This window comes from Cannabis sativa, chromosome 4 (genome assembly GCF_029168945.1).
Source record: "Cannabis sativa cultivar Pink pepper isolate KNU-18-1 chromosome 4, ASM2916894v1, whole genome shotgun sequence".
Taxonomy (NCBI): domain Eukaryota; kingdom Viridiplantae; phylum Streptophyta; class Magnoliopsida; order Rosales; family Cannabaceae; genus Cannabis; species Cannabis sativa.
In genome coordinates this window covers 18,280,428-18,301,478 of record NC_083604.1, presented here as the reverse complement: position 1 = coordinate 18,301,478, position 21,051 = coordinate 18,280,428, and the positions used below count along the sequence as shown (strand labels likewise).

The window sequence follows — 21,051 nt, the reverse complement described above, 5'->3', positions numbered from 1 at the left end:
TTAAATTTTAAATTACATATTTATTTAATTTAATTATATATTAATTACATTTTAAATTAAATAGTAATTAAATTTGGGTAAGAACATAATTTGATTTCATAAAAGTAATTAAATATTACACAAACACTAATGTAAAATTAGTTAAAAATATTAATAAGTTAATAAATCTAACTACAAGTTAATCTATAAAAATTACATAATGAAGAAAAATTCTTCGACCTTTGAACCTCAATCGTCACCGTGAATCACCGCCATCAATTGTTCGATCCACTTTCGCTGTAGTGGTAATAATTCTGTTTTTGGATCGTATTGCTTCTTACCCCCAAACTGTTAAAAAAATTAAAAATTTATATTAGTTTATGTATATGTATATTATATATTTGTTATTATAGAATTTATATACTATAATCAATAATTAAAACTTACAGCTTTTTGATCTTGTATGTAACGGCTGGGGTTGGCACGTGCGACGATGTCAGTGATATATTTCAAAACATAAAAACAGCATTCTTGGCTTTTAGGTTGTCTTGGACAGTTTGCTTGGTTAATTCCTTGCCATGGGCCAAGATAGTCATGTGCGTTCCCTATATACATGAATGCCCTGTTTGGGAAAATTATATTAGCATTTCAATTCGTTAGTTAATTTAAATTCGTTACATAAGAAGTCATTAAATTATTACCTTCCGATCATTTGTTCTATTACTTCGGGAATTGGGCGGCCACTTATAGGGTTTAAATGGATAATTTTCCTTGGCGTAACCACCACTAGCGTCCAATGCATCCTAGAAAATTATATTGGAATATAAGTAAGATAGTATAAAAATAATTTGAAGACATAATATAGAAATGAACAATTAGCACTAAAGAATTTAATAAAGTTTACCCGATATTCCAAGGAATAAAGAACATTTGGTGGTTGTTGTTCATTAATGATAACCAATTAGCCAATCGTCTTGCCGCATCGTCAAAAGACTGACTCTGTTCTTCATCGTTGATCCCATGCACTGTGAGAAGCTGTGGGTCATAAAACTTGAAAATTTTTCTCAGACCGTTGATGCTCTCCCATATGTGCCTGCCAAAAAACTTGTTAGTGCCTTATAATAATTTAACTATAATTTGATATAAGGTTAATTAGATTAAAGAAGAGTATACATCATTCCAAACAGCATTCCCTGGTTGCCGATGTAGTCACACGTAGCAACCTGCTGCAAATCCTCTCCAGATAACGTGATCTGGGTACGCGGTGCAATGAATCCTCGGGGGACAGGAATTGTGATTATATCAAGTTTATCTTTGAGCCTTAGGAATTCATGAATCATCCATTTTAGCGAATTAGGGATCAACGCCATCTTCTCTTCCGTGAACAAGTCATCTTCCCGTGCACCACGTCCTTGTGGAGAAAGCATCGGAGCTTTCCCCTTTGATGCATCACCTCTTGAGGGCGGTTGAGCGAGTGGACCCTAAACAAAGCAGAACATAATATATATATATCAAATTTTATCCAAATTCTACCGAAATTTCGGCAGCATAACGGTTGTAATTGAATGACCCCAAAAATTTTGAACATGGCTGTATAACGACAAATAACACATATATAACAGTAGTTTGTTCATCCATCCCACCGCAGCACATATATTCGCAGAACCTACTTCACTACGGATGAATATTGAAGATATTCAAACTCCACTAATCATTAATAATTAATTTGAGTTGAGAAGTTACCTCGGTTGTTAAAATTAAGTGTTTAGGCCAAGGAAGGAACATCTGGTATACGTCCCTAACATATCTGCACTCTTCAATTGGGACTGGGATTTCAGCGTCCTCTTGCAGGATTTCCGAAACCATAATCCGGGCATGTGAATCATCGTACTCCTGGCAGTGAACTTTGATCATACCCACATGCTCGTACAAATACCCTCGGGCCACAATATTGTCGATGTTGTCAGAGTAGAGATGTACTTGCTGATTAAGGGCCGCATGGTCATCAAAATTGTATAGGATACCTTGGTCGTTGAGGGAAATAAACTCCTCAGCATAAATTTGTGGTTGTACCTCATCCTGAGGAGCGTATGGTTGTGGAACATACGCCTCACCAGCCACCTCTCCTTCTTCCTCTTTGATCCAATTTTACAACTGCTATTGAGTTGTACAAACTAGAGAGAATAAAATCAATCTTAGATTTTCTCATGAGTTTATGCTACTGGGCTTCTCCTTTTGTCAACTTTACCAAAAATCATTTTCTTTCCTGCAAAATGAACATAAACTAAATTTAAAATAATATTTTCAATTATATAACATATCATATTAATTTCATGAAAATATTAATCAAAACTTAATTTAATTTAAACTTTAACATCAATAAAATGATATTTTTGACCACTAATCACAACCCCCAACTAGCTTATTGCTAGTCTCTAGCAATTCAAGCGGAGAAGAAAATTATCAAGCTGAATAATCAAGTCACACCAATCAAAACCAGCCATGCATTTTAAAATATCATCAAGAAATCAGAAATTGCTAAGCAAACTACTTAGTTGTAACCCCAGAGTTGTGGGTGTGTGCACCAAACCATATCCATTTCTTACCACAAGCCATAACACAAATAGCATCGAAAAATCTCAAAAGCGTAAAGGTCTCAACTCCAATTTCCTCACAGGCATTGAAAGTATTTTTTTTTTATGGGAGAGATGACACTCTTGGAGTTGGAATTGTAACAATTAACGCTCAAATGAGAGAAGACAAACTTTTTAGGACAAACAATTTGAACAAATATTGATCATAAGATAGGAAAATCAAATAATTAGAATTTAAATGACAAACAACCTTTGGGATTTACAAGAGACTTGAAGAATAAAGAGCCAACTAAAAGAAAATTGTAAATATTAGAAAAGAACACTTTTTTTTTTTTAAGAAACACATGAAGTGATGTTTCTTTCATTCAATTTTTTATATGGAACAATTTTTTTTTTTTTTTTTTTTTTTTGAAAAAAGAAAATACAATAACGAAATGTTGCTCTTGTTCTATTTTTTTTCTATTTTTTTTATTAATTTTTTTTTGATTTTTTTTTTGATTTTTTTTTACAAGAGGCAACATAAAAATACATGAATAAAAAGAAATATGAAAAATAACATTACAACAAAGGCTCTTTTAACAAATGAAATTGTCCCTCCAGTATATGTCATGTGTTTAAATTCTAAAAATCTAAATTGACCAACTCAAATGATCAATAAAAGTTCAAAAAGTCGTTTTCTCAACTCTCACAACTCACCGAAAAAATGGAAAACTTTAAGCTTGAAAATTTTCTCAACTATTTGTGTTAACAACCATCTTACCACATGTTTGGAAAGTGCATTAAAGAACTCTGAAAATCACTCCTTAATAGCTAAACATAGCAAAATCCAACTCAAACAAAATATTTCAATCATGCTTAGAAAATTTTGAGAAATTTTGACTTAAAAGTTCAACACAACAATGTAATTCTCCAAATGAAAGCTCACCAGAACTTACCACCCCCAACCGAAAATCAAACAGTGTCCTCAATGTCAAAATAAATATGCAATGAAAAAGATAGGGGAAAGAGAACACCTGGAAGATGACAATATCCATGGGGCGGTAATTGAAACAACCTGATAACACAAAACAAACCCAAAACAAACGAAAACGAAAACGAAAACACACAAAACTAATAGAAAAGTAAAAAATATATATATATATAAAATAAAATAAAACATGTAAAAGAAATGAACAACTCAGAGTGTATAGATAGGGTCCTTAAGAAGGACCTCTTCAACATGACTCACACTCTCGATGTAATGCTTCAATCTCTGGCCATTGACTCTAAAAATTCTCCCATCAGTTGGGTCCTCAACTTCAACAGAACCATTCGGAAAAACCTTTTTCACCACAAATGGGCCAGTCCACCGTGATCTCAACTTACCTGGGTGGAAATGCAACCGAGAATCATAAAGATGCACCTTTTGATTCACCTCAAAATTCTTTCGCAGGATCTGTTTATCATGAGCAACTTTCATTTTTTCCTTGTAGATCCTGGAATTATCATATGCCTCATTTCTCAACTCCTCAATTTCAGATAGCTGGAGTTTGCGATTAATGCCTGCAGCATTAAGATCAAAATTAAAGGCTTTGACAGCCCAATATGCCTTATGCTCAAGTTCAACAGGCAAATGACAAGCTTTCCCATAAACAAGCCGATAGGGAGACATCCCAAGAGGGGATTTGAAAGCAGTACGGTATGCCCAGAGAGCGTCAAGAAGACGAGAAGACCAATCTTTTCTGTCTGGATTTACCGTTTTTTCCAGAATTTGTTTTATCTCCCTATTGGCTAACTCCGCTTGCCCATTGGTCTGCGGATGGTAAGAATTAGCAACCTTATGGAGCACACCGTACTTCCGCATGAGAGCCTCAAAAGACTTGTTGCAAAAGTGTGTGCCTTGATCACTAATGATAGCACGAGGCGTACCGAACCTTGACAAAATGTTTTCCTTCAAGAACTTGGTAACTGTTGCATTATCATTGGTTCGACAAGGTACAGCCTCAACCCATTTAGAAACATAATCCACAGCAAGGAGAATGTAAAGGTAACCAGAAGATGATGGAAATGGTCCCATGAAATCTATACCCCAACAATCAAATATCTCAATCACAAGAATAGGGTTCAAGGGCATCATGTGACGACGAGATAGAGAGCCTAACTTTTGGCACCTCACACATGAACGACAAAATTCGTTGGTGTCTTTGAACAAAGTGGGCCAATAAAGGCCACACTGTAAGATTTTTGCAGTAGTTTTCTTCACAGAGAAGTGACCACCACATGCATCATTGTGACAAAAGTTCAAAACACTAGACACCTCATCATCAGGGATGCATCTTCGTATGATCTGATCGGGGCAATACTTGAACAAGTATGGATCATCCCAATAGAAATTGCGCACCTCGACCAGAAACTTGCGTCTATCTTGTGAACTCCACTCAGAAGGAAGTTCACCTGTTACTAAGTAGTTAACTATGTGTGCATACCACGGTAACTTAGTAACAGCAAGCAGTTGTTCATCGGGGAAATCATCACGAATAGGTGGATCATCAGCAGAATCACTAAATTCAAGTCGAGACAAGTGATCTGCGACGACATTCTCAACACCTTTCTTGTCTTTGATTGTGATGTCAAATTCTTGCAATAGAAGGATCCACCGTATTAAGCGCGCCTTAGTATCCTTTTTGGAAAGGAGGTACTTAAGGGCAGAATGATCTGTGAAGATCGTAATAGGTGAACCAATCAAGTAAGCTCGAAATTTGTCAAGAGCAAAGACAACAGCAAGCAACTCTTTTTCAGTAGTGGAATAGTTCATTTGAGCACTATTAAGAGTTCGACTTGCATAATAGACAACAAAAGGTTTCCCCTCCCTTCGTTGTCCCAAAACAGCTCCAACAGCAAAATTACTTGCATCACACATGATTTCAAAAGGCAAATTCCAATCAGGTGACTGTATGATGGGAGCGGACGTTAATTTTGCAACAAGTGTTCGGAATGCATCCTCACACTTTTGTGTCCACTCAAAATTAGCATCTTTGGCGAGGAGGTTGCACAGTGGACGAGAAATCATTGAAAAGTTTTGGATGAACCTCCTATAAAAACCAGCATGCCCAAGAAAAGATCTAACATCTTTGACAGTCTTTGGAGTGGGCAAATTAGAAATGAGATCAATCTTAGACTGATCTACCTCAATCCCTCTTTCGGAGACAATGTGTCCCAAGACTATGCCTGAAGATACCATGAAATGGCATTTCTCCCAATTGAGTACAAGACCTTTCTCAATACATCGTGTTAAAACAGCTTCTAAATTAAGAAGGCATGTTTCAAAAGAACTTCCAAAGACTGTTAGATCATCCATAAATACTTCCATACATTTTTCAACCATGTCACTGAAAATGCTCATCATGCACCTTTGGAAGGTGGCTGGTGCATTACACAGTCCAAATGGCATACGCCGAAAAGCATAAGTACCGAAAGGACATGTAAAAGTGGTCTTATCTTGATCCTCCAATGCAATCTCGATTTGATAATAGCCTGAATAGCCATCAAGAAAGCAATAAAAAGGATGCCCAGCCACACGTTCAAGGATTTGGTCGATAAATGGAAGTGGGAAATGATCCTTACGGGTGGCAGCATTCAACTTTCGATAATCAATGCACATGCGCCAACCCGTCACAGTCCTTGTGGGAACAAGGGCCCCTTTATCATTTTCAATAACAGTTACACCCGATTTCTTAGGTACTACCTGAATTGGACTGACCCATTTGCTATCAGCCACTGGATAAGCGATGTTAGCATCCAAAAGTTTCAACACTTCAGTTTTCACAACTTCTTTCATGGTGGGGTTCAGTCTTCTTTGAGGATCTCTTCGAGGGATTGCTCCCTCCTCCAACTTGATTCTATGGGAGCAAATTAAAGGGCTAATACCTTTAATATCAGCAAACGTCCAACCTATTGCAGGTTTATGCTTCTTTAGTAGCTTGACTAATTGCATTTCCTGTGAAGGATCAAGTTTGGACGAGATGATAACAGGAAAGGTATCACCATCTCCCAAGAAAACATGTTTTAAACCCTCAGGTAGTTGGGCTAGCTTAACAGTGGGAACCTCTTCAGTAGAAGGTTTTGGCTTTTCCCTTTCACCGGAGTAGCTCTTCAAATCGAGGCTGCCAAAACTTTGCTCTTCCGTTTTGTGAGTCTTTATAACAAGAAATTTCATTAATTGACTCATTAAAACCAGAACTTTCAGAAACTGAGAAGAGTTCATCAAGATCATCAGAATTTTTTTGCAATTGAATCTCCTCAGAAATGAGCGTGTCAATCAAAAATGTCTGATAACACTCATCATCGTCATGTGGTTGCTTTGCAACATGAAAAATATTGACCTCAAGAGTCATATTCCCAAAAGATATTTTCATTAGACCATTCCTACAGTTAATAAGGGCATTAGCTGTAGCGAGGAAAGGTCTTCCAAGTATGATAGGGATTTTGGATTCCATGTTAACCACAGATTGAGTATCCAGGATAAGAAAGTCCACGGGGTAATAGAATTTGTCAACTTGAACAAGAACATCCTCAACAATTCCCCGAGGCTTCTTGATAGAACGATCAGCCAACTGTAAGACAACAGAAGTAGGCTTGATTTCACCAAGACCAAGTTGCGAGTAGACAGAATAAGGCATGAGATTAACACTCGCTCCTAAGTCTAGCAAAGCTTGACTAAATTCATGAGTCCCGATTTGACAAGAAATGGTGGGACAGCCAGGATCTTTGTATTTCAGCGGTGTCTTTTGTTCAATTACCGCACTAACTTGCTCAATCAAGAAAGCGATCTTTTTGACATGATGCTTCCTTTTTACAGTGCAAAGATCCTTGATGATTTTAGCATAGGTTGGCACTTGTTTGATGACGTGAAGCAAAGGAAGATTAATCTTCACTTGTGTCAAGTGCTCAAGGATTTCTCCTCGATTTTCAAGATTTTTCCCAGCAGGTCTCAAAGCCTGGGGAAATGGAACTTTTGCAGAAGCATTGGATGGCACACTTTTATGGACAACATGTGGAGATTTTGAAGTGGTAGCTGTTATTGGTTGATCTTCCAAAGTTTTACCACTTCTAGTTGTGATGGCATTAGCCTCCTTAACTATTTGATCGTTAGAGCTGGAGGTTTGAGCCATATGTTGCCCTTGTGCATTGAATTGAGGCTGAGAAGGAAGTTTGCCTCTTTCAGAAATAGCCAAGGACCCAGTCAATTTTGAAAATTGACTCTTCATTTCTTTGATTTCTTCCATCATTTGGCGATTTATTTTAGTTTGCTCCTCCATGAATGATTGAACGGTGTTCTCAAGAGAACTCCTTTGAGGTGGAGAATTGTATTGAGGAGCAGGCTGAGCTTTTGATGGTTGATTTTGGTGCTCATTTCTCCATTGCCCTCCGGAAGATTGTGCTTGGTTGGGATCTTTCCAACTGAAATTTGGGTGGTTTCTCCAACCAGGGTTGTACGTATTAGAGAATGGCTTATTGTAGGTCCCTAAGGCATTGCATTGCTCTTCATAAACCCCCTTCATTTCTCTAAAGGCTAAACAATCCTTAGCTAAATGATCCGATTCTCCACACACAAAACATGGCTCATGTATTTCTGCTTTGGCAACGATATTCAGTCCTTGCCCACTTTTTTTTAAAGGCCTCAAGTTGCTTTGTTAAGGACTCAACTTGGGCTTTGAGACTGTCCTCCTCCCTTAGTTGGTAAATTCCTGCTGGTCGATTTCTGTTAGTGCTTTCAGTAGCACTTGGACCAGTCCAAGTATGAGATTTTTCTGCAAGCTCATTGAGATATTCAAAGGCTTCTTCAGGATCTTTTTGGAGGAATTCACCATTGCACATCATTTCTATAAACTGGCGTTCACGACTAGTGAGGCCTTCATAGAAATAACTAACTAGGCGCCATTTTTCATAACCATGGTGGGGACAAAGAGTTAACAGTTCTTTAAACCTTTCCCAGACTTGATAAAGAGTTTCATTGTCTTTTTGGGAAAAGGTAGAAATTCGCCTTTTTAAACCATTGGTCTTGTGGTTAGGGAAGTATTTGTGAAAGAATGATGATGTCATTTCTTCCCATGTTCCAATAGACCTTGGTCTCAGAGAGTATAACCAGCTTTTAGCTTTATCCTTCAAAGAGAAGGGAAAAAACTTTAATCGCACAGTATCCGCGATATTAGCTTGGTTATAAAAAGTGGCTACCACATCCTCAAATTCCCTAATATGCACATAAGGATTTTCATTTTCTAAACCATGGAAATTTGGCAAGAGTTGAATCATGCCAGGTTTGAATTCAAAATTGGGCATATTAGGTGGAAAGAGGATACAAGAAGGGGTAGGAGTGCGAGTAGGATGGAGATAGTCATTAAGACTTCTCTGCTGAATTTCATCATGATGGGCCATGGCGAATGGATTATGAGCAATTGTTGAGGTGGGAGAGGCAATGCTTGATGTATCGGAAGAGTTATCACTAGGGGTGTTGGGTCTCCTTACAAATCTCCCTAGTTCATCTCTATGACGATTCATTCACTTATTTTTTAAATTTCTTTTTTTTTTGGCTTTTTTTTTTTTTGTTAAACTTGTTTCTTGGTAAATTTGGACAATTTGAAATGATCTTACATGCCTCACCAGACTCCCCGGGGTACTAAGTGAGTATGAAAAATCACAATTCAAATATTTCTAACCAAATGACCAATAAGTAAAATAAATTACTTATTTTGAAGGAAAAAGCTTGGTTTTTTTTTAATAGTAATAAGTCCAAAAATGTAATAAGACAAGGGCATACACAAGAAATATTCCCAGGCCGATTGGGAAGGTTGCCAAGGTACCGCTTCGTCCCACACTTTCCTAGACAGAACCAAGGTTCCCAGGAAAGTGTAGAGGGTACTCTATCACAAGCCTTAAAAGCCAATCTTTCTAGACAGAATACTCTCAGTTTTTACCACTTGTTGCATTACACTTTGTTCCTAATACTATAAAGTTTTATGAATAATTTTATTTTAGAATTTTATGAATTTTTTTTTTTTTAAAAAAAAAAAATAAAGAGGTGGAACCTAAATTAAAGCTAATCTAAAACCTAAGGTTACACAAATTAAGGGACTAAACCTAATAATTTGAAATCTATAAATTTAAAGCTAAAGAAAAAAAATAATAAATGACAAATAATTACAAAATTAACAATGAATGATAATTTGAACACAATAAATGTAGAAAAGAAAAGAAAAATATGTAAAAAAAAATTAATGACTAATATATATATTATATATAACTAATACCACATATATAATTGAACGAAAAGAGAAAATAAAAATATATGTATATAAATATATAAGCGTATAATAAATATGACAATTTTTTTTTAAGTTATTAGACACAAAGAGAAAAATTAATAATTAAAAAAAAAATACAAGTGTTATATATACACATTATAGAATGACTTACCTCTTGGCTGAAAAGTCCACTAAGTTTTGATTTCAATCTCCCCGGCAACGGCGCCAAAATTTGATTACGCCCAAACTTGTCTTCACAAAGCGGTTGTTGTAGTGTAGCATGGGCGGTCGTGTCCACAGAGAGATATCTTATCAAAAAGTGATTAGTAGAACTTTAAGCGCAAAAAGTAAATAAATCGTTGGTGGTTTTTGAGAAAATTTTGAAAATAAATTTAAAGCAAATAAAATTGGTAGAAAATTATAATAAAAAAAATGATAAGGTTTCAAGAATCACCTATATGTTTGGCTCATTTATTTGGGTTTTGATTCACACATATAACACAATTAAATTATTCACTTCCCAATAATTTAATCGGAAGATAAAACTTGAAGAACATATAATAAAAAAAAATGTATTTGAGTAATATAGAACTCTCACATTAAGATTGTAGAAAATAATCTTATGAAAAATCTAAGAATGACAATATACCTTTTGTTTGGTAATAATGCAATAAGAGATTAATCATAAAATTATAATATTAATGTATATTTATCCTAATCATATTCACATAGAAAAAGCATGACTATTTCTATATAATACTAGATAGATAAATATATTAATATAGAGATAAAAAAAAAGAAGAAAAATATACTACTCAAATGTATAAACTTTAAGCACTTGGTGAATCAAAACACAAGTAAATATTACCTCACATATAAGATCATCCTTTACCTTATCTAGGAAACTAGCCAACAATGCTAGTCATTCTCACAATAATCTAAAAAGAAAATATGAGAAGAGATAGATAAAATAAAACTAAAATTTACTATAGTTTTTGCCAATGAAAAATTACACACCAAATGTGTACAAGAGGTCTCCTTTATATAGTGTTTTTGGAGACACAAATGTGAAATAAAATCCATGCATAGAATTAAAAAGGAAAGCTGAATAAATTTAAATTGAAAATAGCTTAATTTTTGGGATTAGAAATTTAAAGCGCACAATTGAGGCATGCTTGAGACGTTCCTTGTCAGCAACAACTAATCAAATTGAAAATATACAATTTGATTAAGCCAAATCAGAAAGAAGATAATCTTGAACGTGGCCATTAAATTACAATCCCCAACTTCCTTGCCACATGTCGTACTCATAGGGAAATGGAATCAATCAAAATTGTTAATCCTCTTTGAATGTGATCCAATTTTACAACTGCTATTGAGTTGTACAAACTAGAGAGAATAAAATCAATCTTAGATTTTCTCATGGGTTTATGCTATTGGGCTTCTCCTTTTGTCAACTTTACCAAAAATCATTTTCTTTCCTGCAAAATGAACATAAACTAAATTTAAAATAATATTTTCAATTATATAACATATCATATTAATTTCATGAAAATATTAATCAAAACTTAATTTAATTTAAACTTTAACATCAATAAAATGATATTTTTGACCACTAATCACTCTTGTTCGGCAGCGTTCCTCTGCTGCTTAAGGGATTGGATTTCGGCTTTTAATTTTTCAATCTCCTTCGCTTGCCGAGCCACAACATCAAACACTTCCCTTTTATTCCTGCCGAACAATTGAGATGCCCTGGTCAGGACCCTACAAATCATAAAATGCAAATTAGCAACGATTTTATTTGTGTAACTAAATAAATAACATTTGAAGTAATAACATACCCAGCAGCCCTGACACGTCTAGGATGCTCTGGTGTCCCGAGCGCCTGCGTCAGGATATCGTTTTGGCCCTGGACCTGAATTTGTCCCTGACTAAGCTTCTCCTCTAATTGAGCCTAATACACGCATATATTCAAGCAATTAGTATATGAATTATATACACTAACTCATGAGTAGAACTCAATTAAGGATTAATATATACTTACTATCTTCTCTGCAATTTCCTTGTCGTAATCAGTGACAAGTTTTCTACTCTTGGTGCGAGATTTAATCCAAACACGGTGGCGGGGGGGATCTGTAACTTCGAGGTCCTTTTTCTACATAACGTTATAACAATGAAATGAGTACCAATTAAATTGTATAGCACATTAAATTTTAAGTATTACTTACCACAGCTTCCCGTACGTTCACCATTCCACTCCGACCACTTCGATGTCTGGATTGAATTTTTGAGGAACGTTCACGTTGCACCTTACTCAATTCCTACAATGCCAAAAAAATACATTAGATACATGTACTTCTATTTAAGAGTTTATCTTAGTGTTAATATAATTAGCGTACCAGAAATTCAGGAGTTATTCGACTTTCAACAAATTTGCACCAATCAGCAGCGTCGATCTCGGGGTGCTTTTCAGGGACTTGTGCCAGTCGTCCCAAATCATTCTCTTTCAACGCGGGCATTATGATGTCTTTTGTCATCCTATTCTTTAAGTCTTTCATTAACTTCCCAGCTAGGATGAGACAATCATGTTTGAAGGTGTCCGGCACAATGAACCCCGTCTATTTTGAAGGAAAACAAACACGGTTAGAGTCAACATTTGGAGTAATAGAAAAACAAATCAAAATTCTAACAAATAATAGCTTACCTGAATGTCTTTCCAAACTTTATTTTTCAGAGTCGGGTTGACTTCTTTCGAGTTTTTATAGGCCAACCCTATTGTCTGCCGACATCTGACTCCTAGAGTGGATACGAGCTTCGCATAGCTTTTTCCACAGTATTGACCTTTATCAGCGTCGTCTTCCTCAATGTTACGATCAATTCCCATAAGTTGCTCATGAATTGGTTGTCCAACAATGAAGTCATCGTAACATAAGTCAGCATTCTCCTCATCCTCTTCAGTCTCTAAGAACCTCCTCTCTGGTGTCGATAAAACAATAGACCATTTATCATTAGCTGGATCAGAAATGTAAAAAACTTGAGCTGCTTGGCTAGCCATGATGAATGGATCATTCTTGCTTCCTCTCTTACTTAAATCAACCAAAGTAAAACCAAGCTCGTCAGTTTTTACTCCAACGTTGTTGTCAACCCAAGAACATTTAAAAAGTGGAATTCGGAACGCAAAATAATTGAGCTCCCATACTTCTTCAATGACCTCGTAATACGTCATAGTACCTAAAACAGGGTTTCTATCTTTTGCACTTGCAAAGTGCATAGTTTCTGCGACGATACGTATACCACTATTTTGAACCTCTCGAGCATCATCTCTTGACTTTGTATGAAAACGTTTACCCCTTACAATGTACGCTTCATGCTTTGCAACCGCAAAAGTTGGTCCAAGGGCAATACGACTCAACACATCAGATACTCCATGATTCGGTTCGTTCAACTTTGATATAATGGTATTCCTTAACCACCCAATGAAAGTTTGACGATGTTGGTCTGCAACCCATTTTTGTTTATTTTTTTGATTTCTTGGAACCATTGATTGTATATGACTCCATATGGTCACTGTAAAACAAGTAAGGTAAATCAAGTTATTGTTCATCGTGACTTAAGTAATGTTAATCAAACAAAAGGTACTTACGTTATATATGGTTGAACCTCTGCGTTATTGTTCATCACGACTAATTGAGCTTGATCTAGTTCAAGCTTGGACACTGTCACCATTGTCCCTTTCCCCCTTAATCCTCTATCAACATCATCTGGGTCAGTTCTTGGTTTGCTAATTCCTATTGCCTCAACTCCAGCCATGTACTCTGAACAAAATTCCACAGCCTCTTCAGATATGTAGCACTCAACCATACATGCTTCTGGCCGATAGTGGTTACGCACATAACTTTTAAGTACCTTCATATTTCTTTCAAATGGATACATCCATCTCGCCCACACCGGCCCACACAGCCTTGCTTCTCTCACTAGATGAACCATTAAATGGATCATGATGTCGAAAAAAGATGGCGGAAAAAACTTTTCCAGGTTGCACAATGTTTTGACTACATGTTCATGTAATGCATCTAACTTATCCAATTCTAATTCCTTCACGCACAAATTTATTAAAGAAAATGCAAACATGTGTCAAACACTCTCGAACATTTTTTGGCAAGACTGATCTAATGGCAATTGGAAGTAAATGTTGCATTAACGCATGACAATCATGTGTCAGACCCATTAGTTTCAATTTAGTCTCATTCACCAAGTTTTTGATGTTAGACGAGTAACCATCGGGTACTTTCATATTTGCAAGTGATTTGCAAACTGTTTGTTTCTCTTTTTTGGACAAAGTGAAACAAGCAGGAGGCAAATATAAACGTTCACCTTTCTTCTCAGGTGCCAGAGATTGTCGTATACCCATTTCAACGAGATCTAAACGACTATTTAGACCGTCCTTAGTTTTGCTGGGAATATCAAGTAAGGTACCAATAATACTCTCACACACATTTTTTTCAATATGCATGACATCCAAACAATGTCGAACTAGTAGACTTTTCCAATATGGAAGACGAAAGAAGATTGACTTTCTTTGAAAACAACCATTAGTTTTTTTATTTTTTTGCGTCTTTCCATACTTAAAATCTACAAGTTGAACTTGTTGGAGAATTTGTTCCCCAGACAGTGGCAAAGGAGCCATATCACCCTCTTCAGTACCATCGAATGCTTTCTTCTTCCGTCTATCAGGATGATTTGCAGGCAAGTACCGTCTATGACCCATATAACACATCTTGTGTCCATTTGCCAAGCGACGAGCCGATGTGTTAGTGCAACAAATCGGACAACCTTCGTAACCTTTTGTGCTTAAGCCTGATAAATTACTATAAGCAGGAAAATCACTGACAGTCCACAACAACACAGCTTTCAGATTAAAAAATTCTTTTTTAAAACCATCATAGACCTGAACCCCGTTCTCATACAATTCTATTAAATCGTCAATCAATGGTTCCAAATATACATCGATATTATGTCCAGGTTGTTGCGGGCCTGATATCATTAAAGAAAGCATGTTAAATTTCCTCTTCATCACTAACCAGGGAGGAAGATTGTACATAACTAGGAAGACAGGCCATGAACTATGACGACTACTTAGAGATCTATGTGGATTTACTCCATCCGCAGACAGACCGAGACGAATGTGTCTTGGTTCAGATTTGAATTCAGGATTTATGTAGTTTACTTTTTTCCAAGCTTGGGAATCCGCAGGATGTCTAAGTTTTCCATCTTTCACTCTCTTGGTCTCATGCCAAATCAAATTTTCAGAATGTTCTGCACTACGATATAATCGTTTCAGTCGCGGAATCAAAGGCATGTACCACATCACTTTTTGGGGGATAAGTTTCCTATTCTCCTTACTCTTGTTTACTTTATGGCGGGATAAACCGCAAGTCGGGCAATAATTCATGTCTGCATATTCCTTACGATATAAAATGCAATCGTTCGGACATGCATGAATTTTTTCATACTTCAATCCTATAGAATTTAACGTTTTTTTCACTTCATAAGTAGATTCCGGGAAGCAGTTGGCAAATGGTAAGATATCTTTAAAAGCAGCTAAAAATTGAGTAAAACATTTATCGCTCACTCCATTTTCTGCTTTTATGTTGTAAAACTTTACCATTGTTGGTAATCTTAGTTTTTTACAACCATCGAACAGAGGTTTATCAGCATCACTAAGAAAATTATCGAATTTCTCAGGATCATTAAGAAATTCCTCCTGTGCTTCGTTAAGCAAGTCCAATGGATAATCATCGAAATCATTACCCTCGATATCATCTACCCCCCGCTTTCCTAATGGATATGGATCATTAGGTAAATGTTCGCCATGGTAATACCAATTAGTATAACTTCTATTGAAACCTCGTAAATACACATGGTCCTTAATCATTGTAATATTCCCTTTAGATACATTACAACAATCTACACACGGACAATGAATACGATCGTGATTTTTAGAATTCTTTAAGGCAAACTCTAAAAATGCATCGAACCCTACTTGAAATCGCAGTGTGTCTCTCTCCTCGCGCATCCATGATTTATCCATAACAAAAATCCTATCCAAAAAAATTCAGCATTTAGTAACTAATTATAGCTAGTTACTAATTACACAATGTAACTAACTAAGTTTCTCACAATTTATTCATATTAATTTATAAATTACTCAAATTCTCGTTTTAGATTAGTTCATATTATTAGGTTGTTTTGTTGATTAGAATGTTGGTAAAATGTTAAATATTTTTAATAAAAAAAGTTGAGGGGAAAAATTTTTGGTAAAGCAATAAGAGTATTAACTAATATTTTCTCCTTTTAATTAACTTTTGTTCTTTATTTTCTTTGAAAAATAAAAATCCACATTGAACCTCTCAAATGAAAGAAAAAAAAAATAAAAAAAGAAGGATTTTATATGTTTATTTTGTTAATGTATTTAGTAACTAATTATAGCTAGTTACTAATTACACAATGTAACTAACTAAGTTTCTCACACAATTTATTCATATTAATTTATAAATTACTCAAATTTTCGTTTTAGATTAGTTCATGTTATTAGGTTGTTTAGTTGATTAGAATGTTGGTAAAATTAAAAAGTTTACATAAATGTGAATATTATTATTTTTTATGTGACCTAACTTCTTATCACTATGTTATAATTAACTAGTTATTTGTATTATGTAAATATTATGAATGGTTTTAGTAAGATTTATCATAATTCTACCGAAATTTTGGCAGCATAACGGCTGTAATTGGACGTTCCCAAAAATTTTACAAGTGCCTAAAATAACAAACAAAACAGATAAACAATACAAAATTAATCCACCCATCCGACCGCAGTACATGTATTCGCAGAACCTACTTCACTACGGATGAATATTTAAGATATTCAAACTCAACTAACATGCATTGATAATTAATTATATATTAAGAAAAAGTTAGTTAAAGTATATACCTATAATTGCAAGCCCAAATACGCTACACACAAAATTATGTCGAACCCCTATAATATAAAGAAATACAACGAAATTACAAAATTAATTATTTCATAACTTATAACTAATTATAAAAAATTGTAACAAGTTACTTAGTTACTAAATTATACATACATATATATAATCAATTATATCTCACACTATTATCTCAAAAAAATAAAATTATATCACACACTAATTCAATTTTAAAATTTTTATTTCTAAACTAATGAAATCCCTCCAATGTCATTTTATTCACAATAAATATATATTGCAAAAAATATATAAAATACAATTACAAAATTTATTTCCATAAAAAAATATACACACACTATATACACACACAATATATACACACATTATATACAAATATTCAATAAAATATACAAATACATATATATACTATACATTGAGGTATAAATTATTACCTAATAACCGCAATCCGACGACCACCGTAAAAAATCCCAGCACTATACACATAAAACACAATAATATTACTAATAAATAAAAAAACTCAAATAATAATTTACAAAAATAAAAAATAAAATAATATACATAATACAATAAGAATAGAAGCAATATTTATACCTTAAACGAGGTTGAGATTCAAAGATTTCTCAAGAAAAATGGGTGGCCGGATTTCACACCCAAACTTTACTATTTGGGTTCGGATGACACTCAAAGAGGGTAAAAAATCAAAACTTTTTAGGTGTATGTTATTAAGTATCGAAAATGGAGGATTTAAAAAAAATGGGCTCAAATGGTTGAGAAATGGGGGAGATAGGGTTGAGAAAAGAGGGTTCGGCGAGAGGGTTTTCTGGGTTGTTTTCTCTCTGGTTTGCTGGGTTTGTTAACTGAAGTGAAGGAGGAAGACGAAGCTGCTGTATATGTATCAAGGTCGACCCTATGAAGGACCGACGCCATAGGGTACACGTGTCAGGATATCGTGTACCCTATGCCGTCGGTTCCTATGCAGGAACCGACGGCATAGGGTATTTCAGGAAAAAAAATAAAAATTAATTTCCAACCGCCTCTAAATGGTATAACGCAATTTTATACCTACAGTTTTTATCAAAAAACTGCCTCTAAATGTCAATTTCGAACATAGCAGGTATTTTCACACCCTTTAGCTTCCCTTTTTATAAATGGGGTTGAAAAAACTGACTCTAAAGGCTAACATTATAGTAGTGAAATGTATATATTTTTTTAATATGAGACTTGAACAAATATATAACTATTATAATTTAAAAGTTATTCTTGAAAATTGACTAAAATTTAAATTTAAGAAATTGAGATTTTACTCTATATGACAATGAAAGTATAACATTAATTCTTTGAATTGGAGCACTGATGATTATACAGTTTCTAGCAAACATAACATCAATTCATCTTTTGATCCTATTCAGGGTTTGGGAATTTACGTAGATGGTACGTAACCCCTTAATGAATTAGAAAAGTAGAGTTAAATAAATAATTTGCATGTCACTTAACAAAGTGGCTCAACAATTACGTATACTCTAATTAGCTATATAGTGTACGACGTGGTAATTATCCAAAGTTAATAAGCATCTCTAAATTATTATAGGTTTGTTGATCACCAAAAGACAGTACTATAAAACTTAATATTTGGACTAACTCCTCCATTAGTACTAAACAATAAAATTGTCAATTAAGTAGCTAGATACTCCTTAAAACTAAGCATACATTGTCATGGAGTTGTTAATTATATATTATATGTACTAGTTTGCAAATAAATATGCATATATATTATGGCAACTGCTCTCTTTTTTTCTTATAATTATTTTTTAAAAAAATTAACATATTCTAATCTCAAATATATGTTAAGTAATCTACCGTTTTCATATCCTCGTCAGCAATTGTTCAATCATACAAAGTCTTTTATAAGTATTATATAAATATATATAGAGTAATTTGCGGCATAACTTTTTTAAGTGGCCGAATTTTTGCAACTAACCTTTAATTTTAAAATTTTGGCGGTAAAACCCCCTAAACTCGTGTTCTGTTAGCAGTTTAATATTTCCATCCATTTTTAATTGTTAACTGTCATGGTGGAATGTCCACGAGTACACGTAGCACAATTTTATTGGTCCACGTAATAAATATTTAAAATTATACTAAAACTAATTATTTAAAAAAAATAATAATAAAAAAAATCTTAAAAATTAAAAAATTTAAAATTCAAAAAAACAATTTAAAAAAAAAATAAAAATTAAAAAAAATCATAATTACCTAATAAATAGATTAATTTACTAAAAAAATATTTTTTTTTCTTTTTTTCTTCCTTCCTTCCTCTTTTTTTTTTTTTCTTATGGAAACTCCAACCTCCATTGTTGCTCTCTGCAACAAACAACAACAACAAGGATAACACTTCACTCATCTCTACACCTCTTACCTTTTTCATCTTCATCATCATCACAATCATCTTCTTCTTCATTTTGTCTACCGAACATGCCCTTAATCCCACAAAAACCCAACAAAAGCCTTCGCCACAAACACCCACTCTACGCCCCAACCCAATCCAACCTCTCTCTCCAAATCAAAGAAAAAATCGTCTGTCCAAGCAAAATCATCGTCTGTCTCCAAATCCAACCTCCATTGTTGCTCTCTGCAACAAACAACAACAACACAAACACTTCACTGTTGACCATGGGGCAGATTTTTTTTTTTTTTTTAAAAAAAAAAAGCTTGGGAGAGATGGGTATGGCGTCCACCGGTGTTGGGATTTTTGTTTGGGGTTGTTTCTCTGTTATGTGGGTTGGTCTGTCGTGGTTCAGGTTCAGGTTTATTAGGTTGCAATTGTGGTGGATGGTGATGGTGGCTTCACGGAATTAGGGTAATGAGAGAGAGAGAGAGAGAGAGAGAGAGAGAGAGAGAGAGAGAGAGAGGAAGAGAAAGAATGTCAGGGAATTAGGGTTTTTTTTTTATTTTTATTTTTTTAAAATTGTTTTTTTAATTTTAAATTTTTTAATTTAAAAAAAAATCTTTTTTTTTTGTTTTTTATTTTTAATATAATTAATTTTTTTTATTTTTTAAATATTTAAAATTATGCCACGTGTACACGTGGACATTCCATCATGGCAGTTAACAACTAAAAATAGATGTAAATATTAAACTGCTAACTGAACACGAGTTTAAGGAGTTTTACCGCTAAAATTTTAAAATTGGAGGTTAGTTGCAAAAACCTGACCACTTGAGGAGGTTATGCTGCAAATTACTCATATATATATAAATAATATAAAGAGAGTTTCTATAATAAGACATACAAAATATATATGAAACATTTTAATTAGTGGGTAAATATTATTTTAGATCATGTATTTTATAAAAATTAATGATTAAACATTCTGTTTTATAAAATAAAAAAATTTACCGTATATTTTCTAAAATAGTAAGACTTTGTACTCATTTTTTTTGTTAAAATAAAATTTAATTATAATCCGATCTTGAAGTGTTATGACAAAACTAGTACATTTTCTACATCTATTCGTACTAGGAATTACTACAAAAAATCTTACTATTAGTTACAACAAAACTTGTGACTAAAAATAAAAAAGTTGTATATAGCTAATTATAAATTATTATTATTGTGCCGTGACTAAAAGGTCCGTAGCTAGCTGAGTATTAATCACAAAAATTATAATTTATTGTGACTAAAACTATTTTTAGCCACAATACTTATTATAACTAAAACTAAATTAGTAACAATTTGTATTTAAATACTATATTTTAGTTGCAACTAATTTTTAATATATATATATATATGGGTATACTCTTAATGGGTATTACCCGTGTATGGGTATTTTATTCTTGACCATTGGATCAAATATCTAATGGTTGATATTTATAATCATTAATTAAATATTAAAAAATTAATATTTCCTATTTTGTATTCACTATATTCCTAAAATGGATAAAACTATTAATAGAAATAAAAAATTTATAAATGGAATTGTTATTTAAAAAATAAAATACACTAAAAAAATTAACAAACTATTTTTTTTAGTAAAAATCATTTTAAAGATTAAAAAGAAAAAAAGTGTATATTTATCTTTTTATAAAATTTCTTCATACTAGAATTCTAAATTGCATTACTGAAAATAAAAAATAATAATAATTTTAAGCTTTGAACTGTAATACACATAAAATGTATAAGATTTTTTTTAAACC

The 21,051-nt window shown here is 33.7% G+C and overlaps 1 protein-coding gene, 1 non-coding gene and 2 pseudogenes across 2 annotated transcripts; 1 reads left to right on the top strand and 3 right to left on the bottom strand.

Moving 5' to 3' along the window:
* Nucleotides 1–461: 461 nt before the first annotated feature.
* On the bottom strand, nt 462–1,420 carry LOC133036706 (uncharacterized). The gene is made up of 3 exons (XM_061113395.1): nt 1,153–1,420; nt 884–1,072; nt 462–782 (listed from the first exon to the last, which is right to left on the bottom strand). The coding sequence occupies exons 1-3, from the start codon at nt 1,404–1,406 to the stop codon at nt 677–679; spliced, it is 549 nt and encodes a 182-aa protein (XP_060969378.1). The 5' UTR covers nt 1,407–1,420; the 3' UTR covers nt 462–676.
* Nucleotides 1,421–3,090: 1,670 nt separating this feature from the next.
* Nucleotides 3,091–9,127, bottom strand: LOC133036704 (uncharacterized; annotated as a pseudogene).
* Nucleotides 8,500–8,607, top strand: LOC133037576 (small nucleolar RNA R71). Its single transcript, XR_009687668.1, has one exon. It is a non-coding gene; the product is annotated as a small nucleolar RNA R71 (small nucleolar RNA).
* A 4,301-nt stretch (nt 9,128–13,428) lies between the features above and the next one.
* LOC133036705 (uncharacterized) lies at nt 13,429–19,759 on the bottom strand (annotated as a pseudogene).
* Between the last annotated feature and the right edge of the window lie 1,292 nt (nt 19,760–21,051).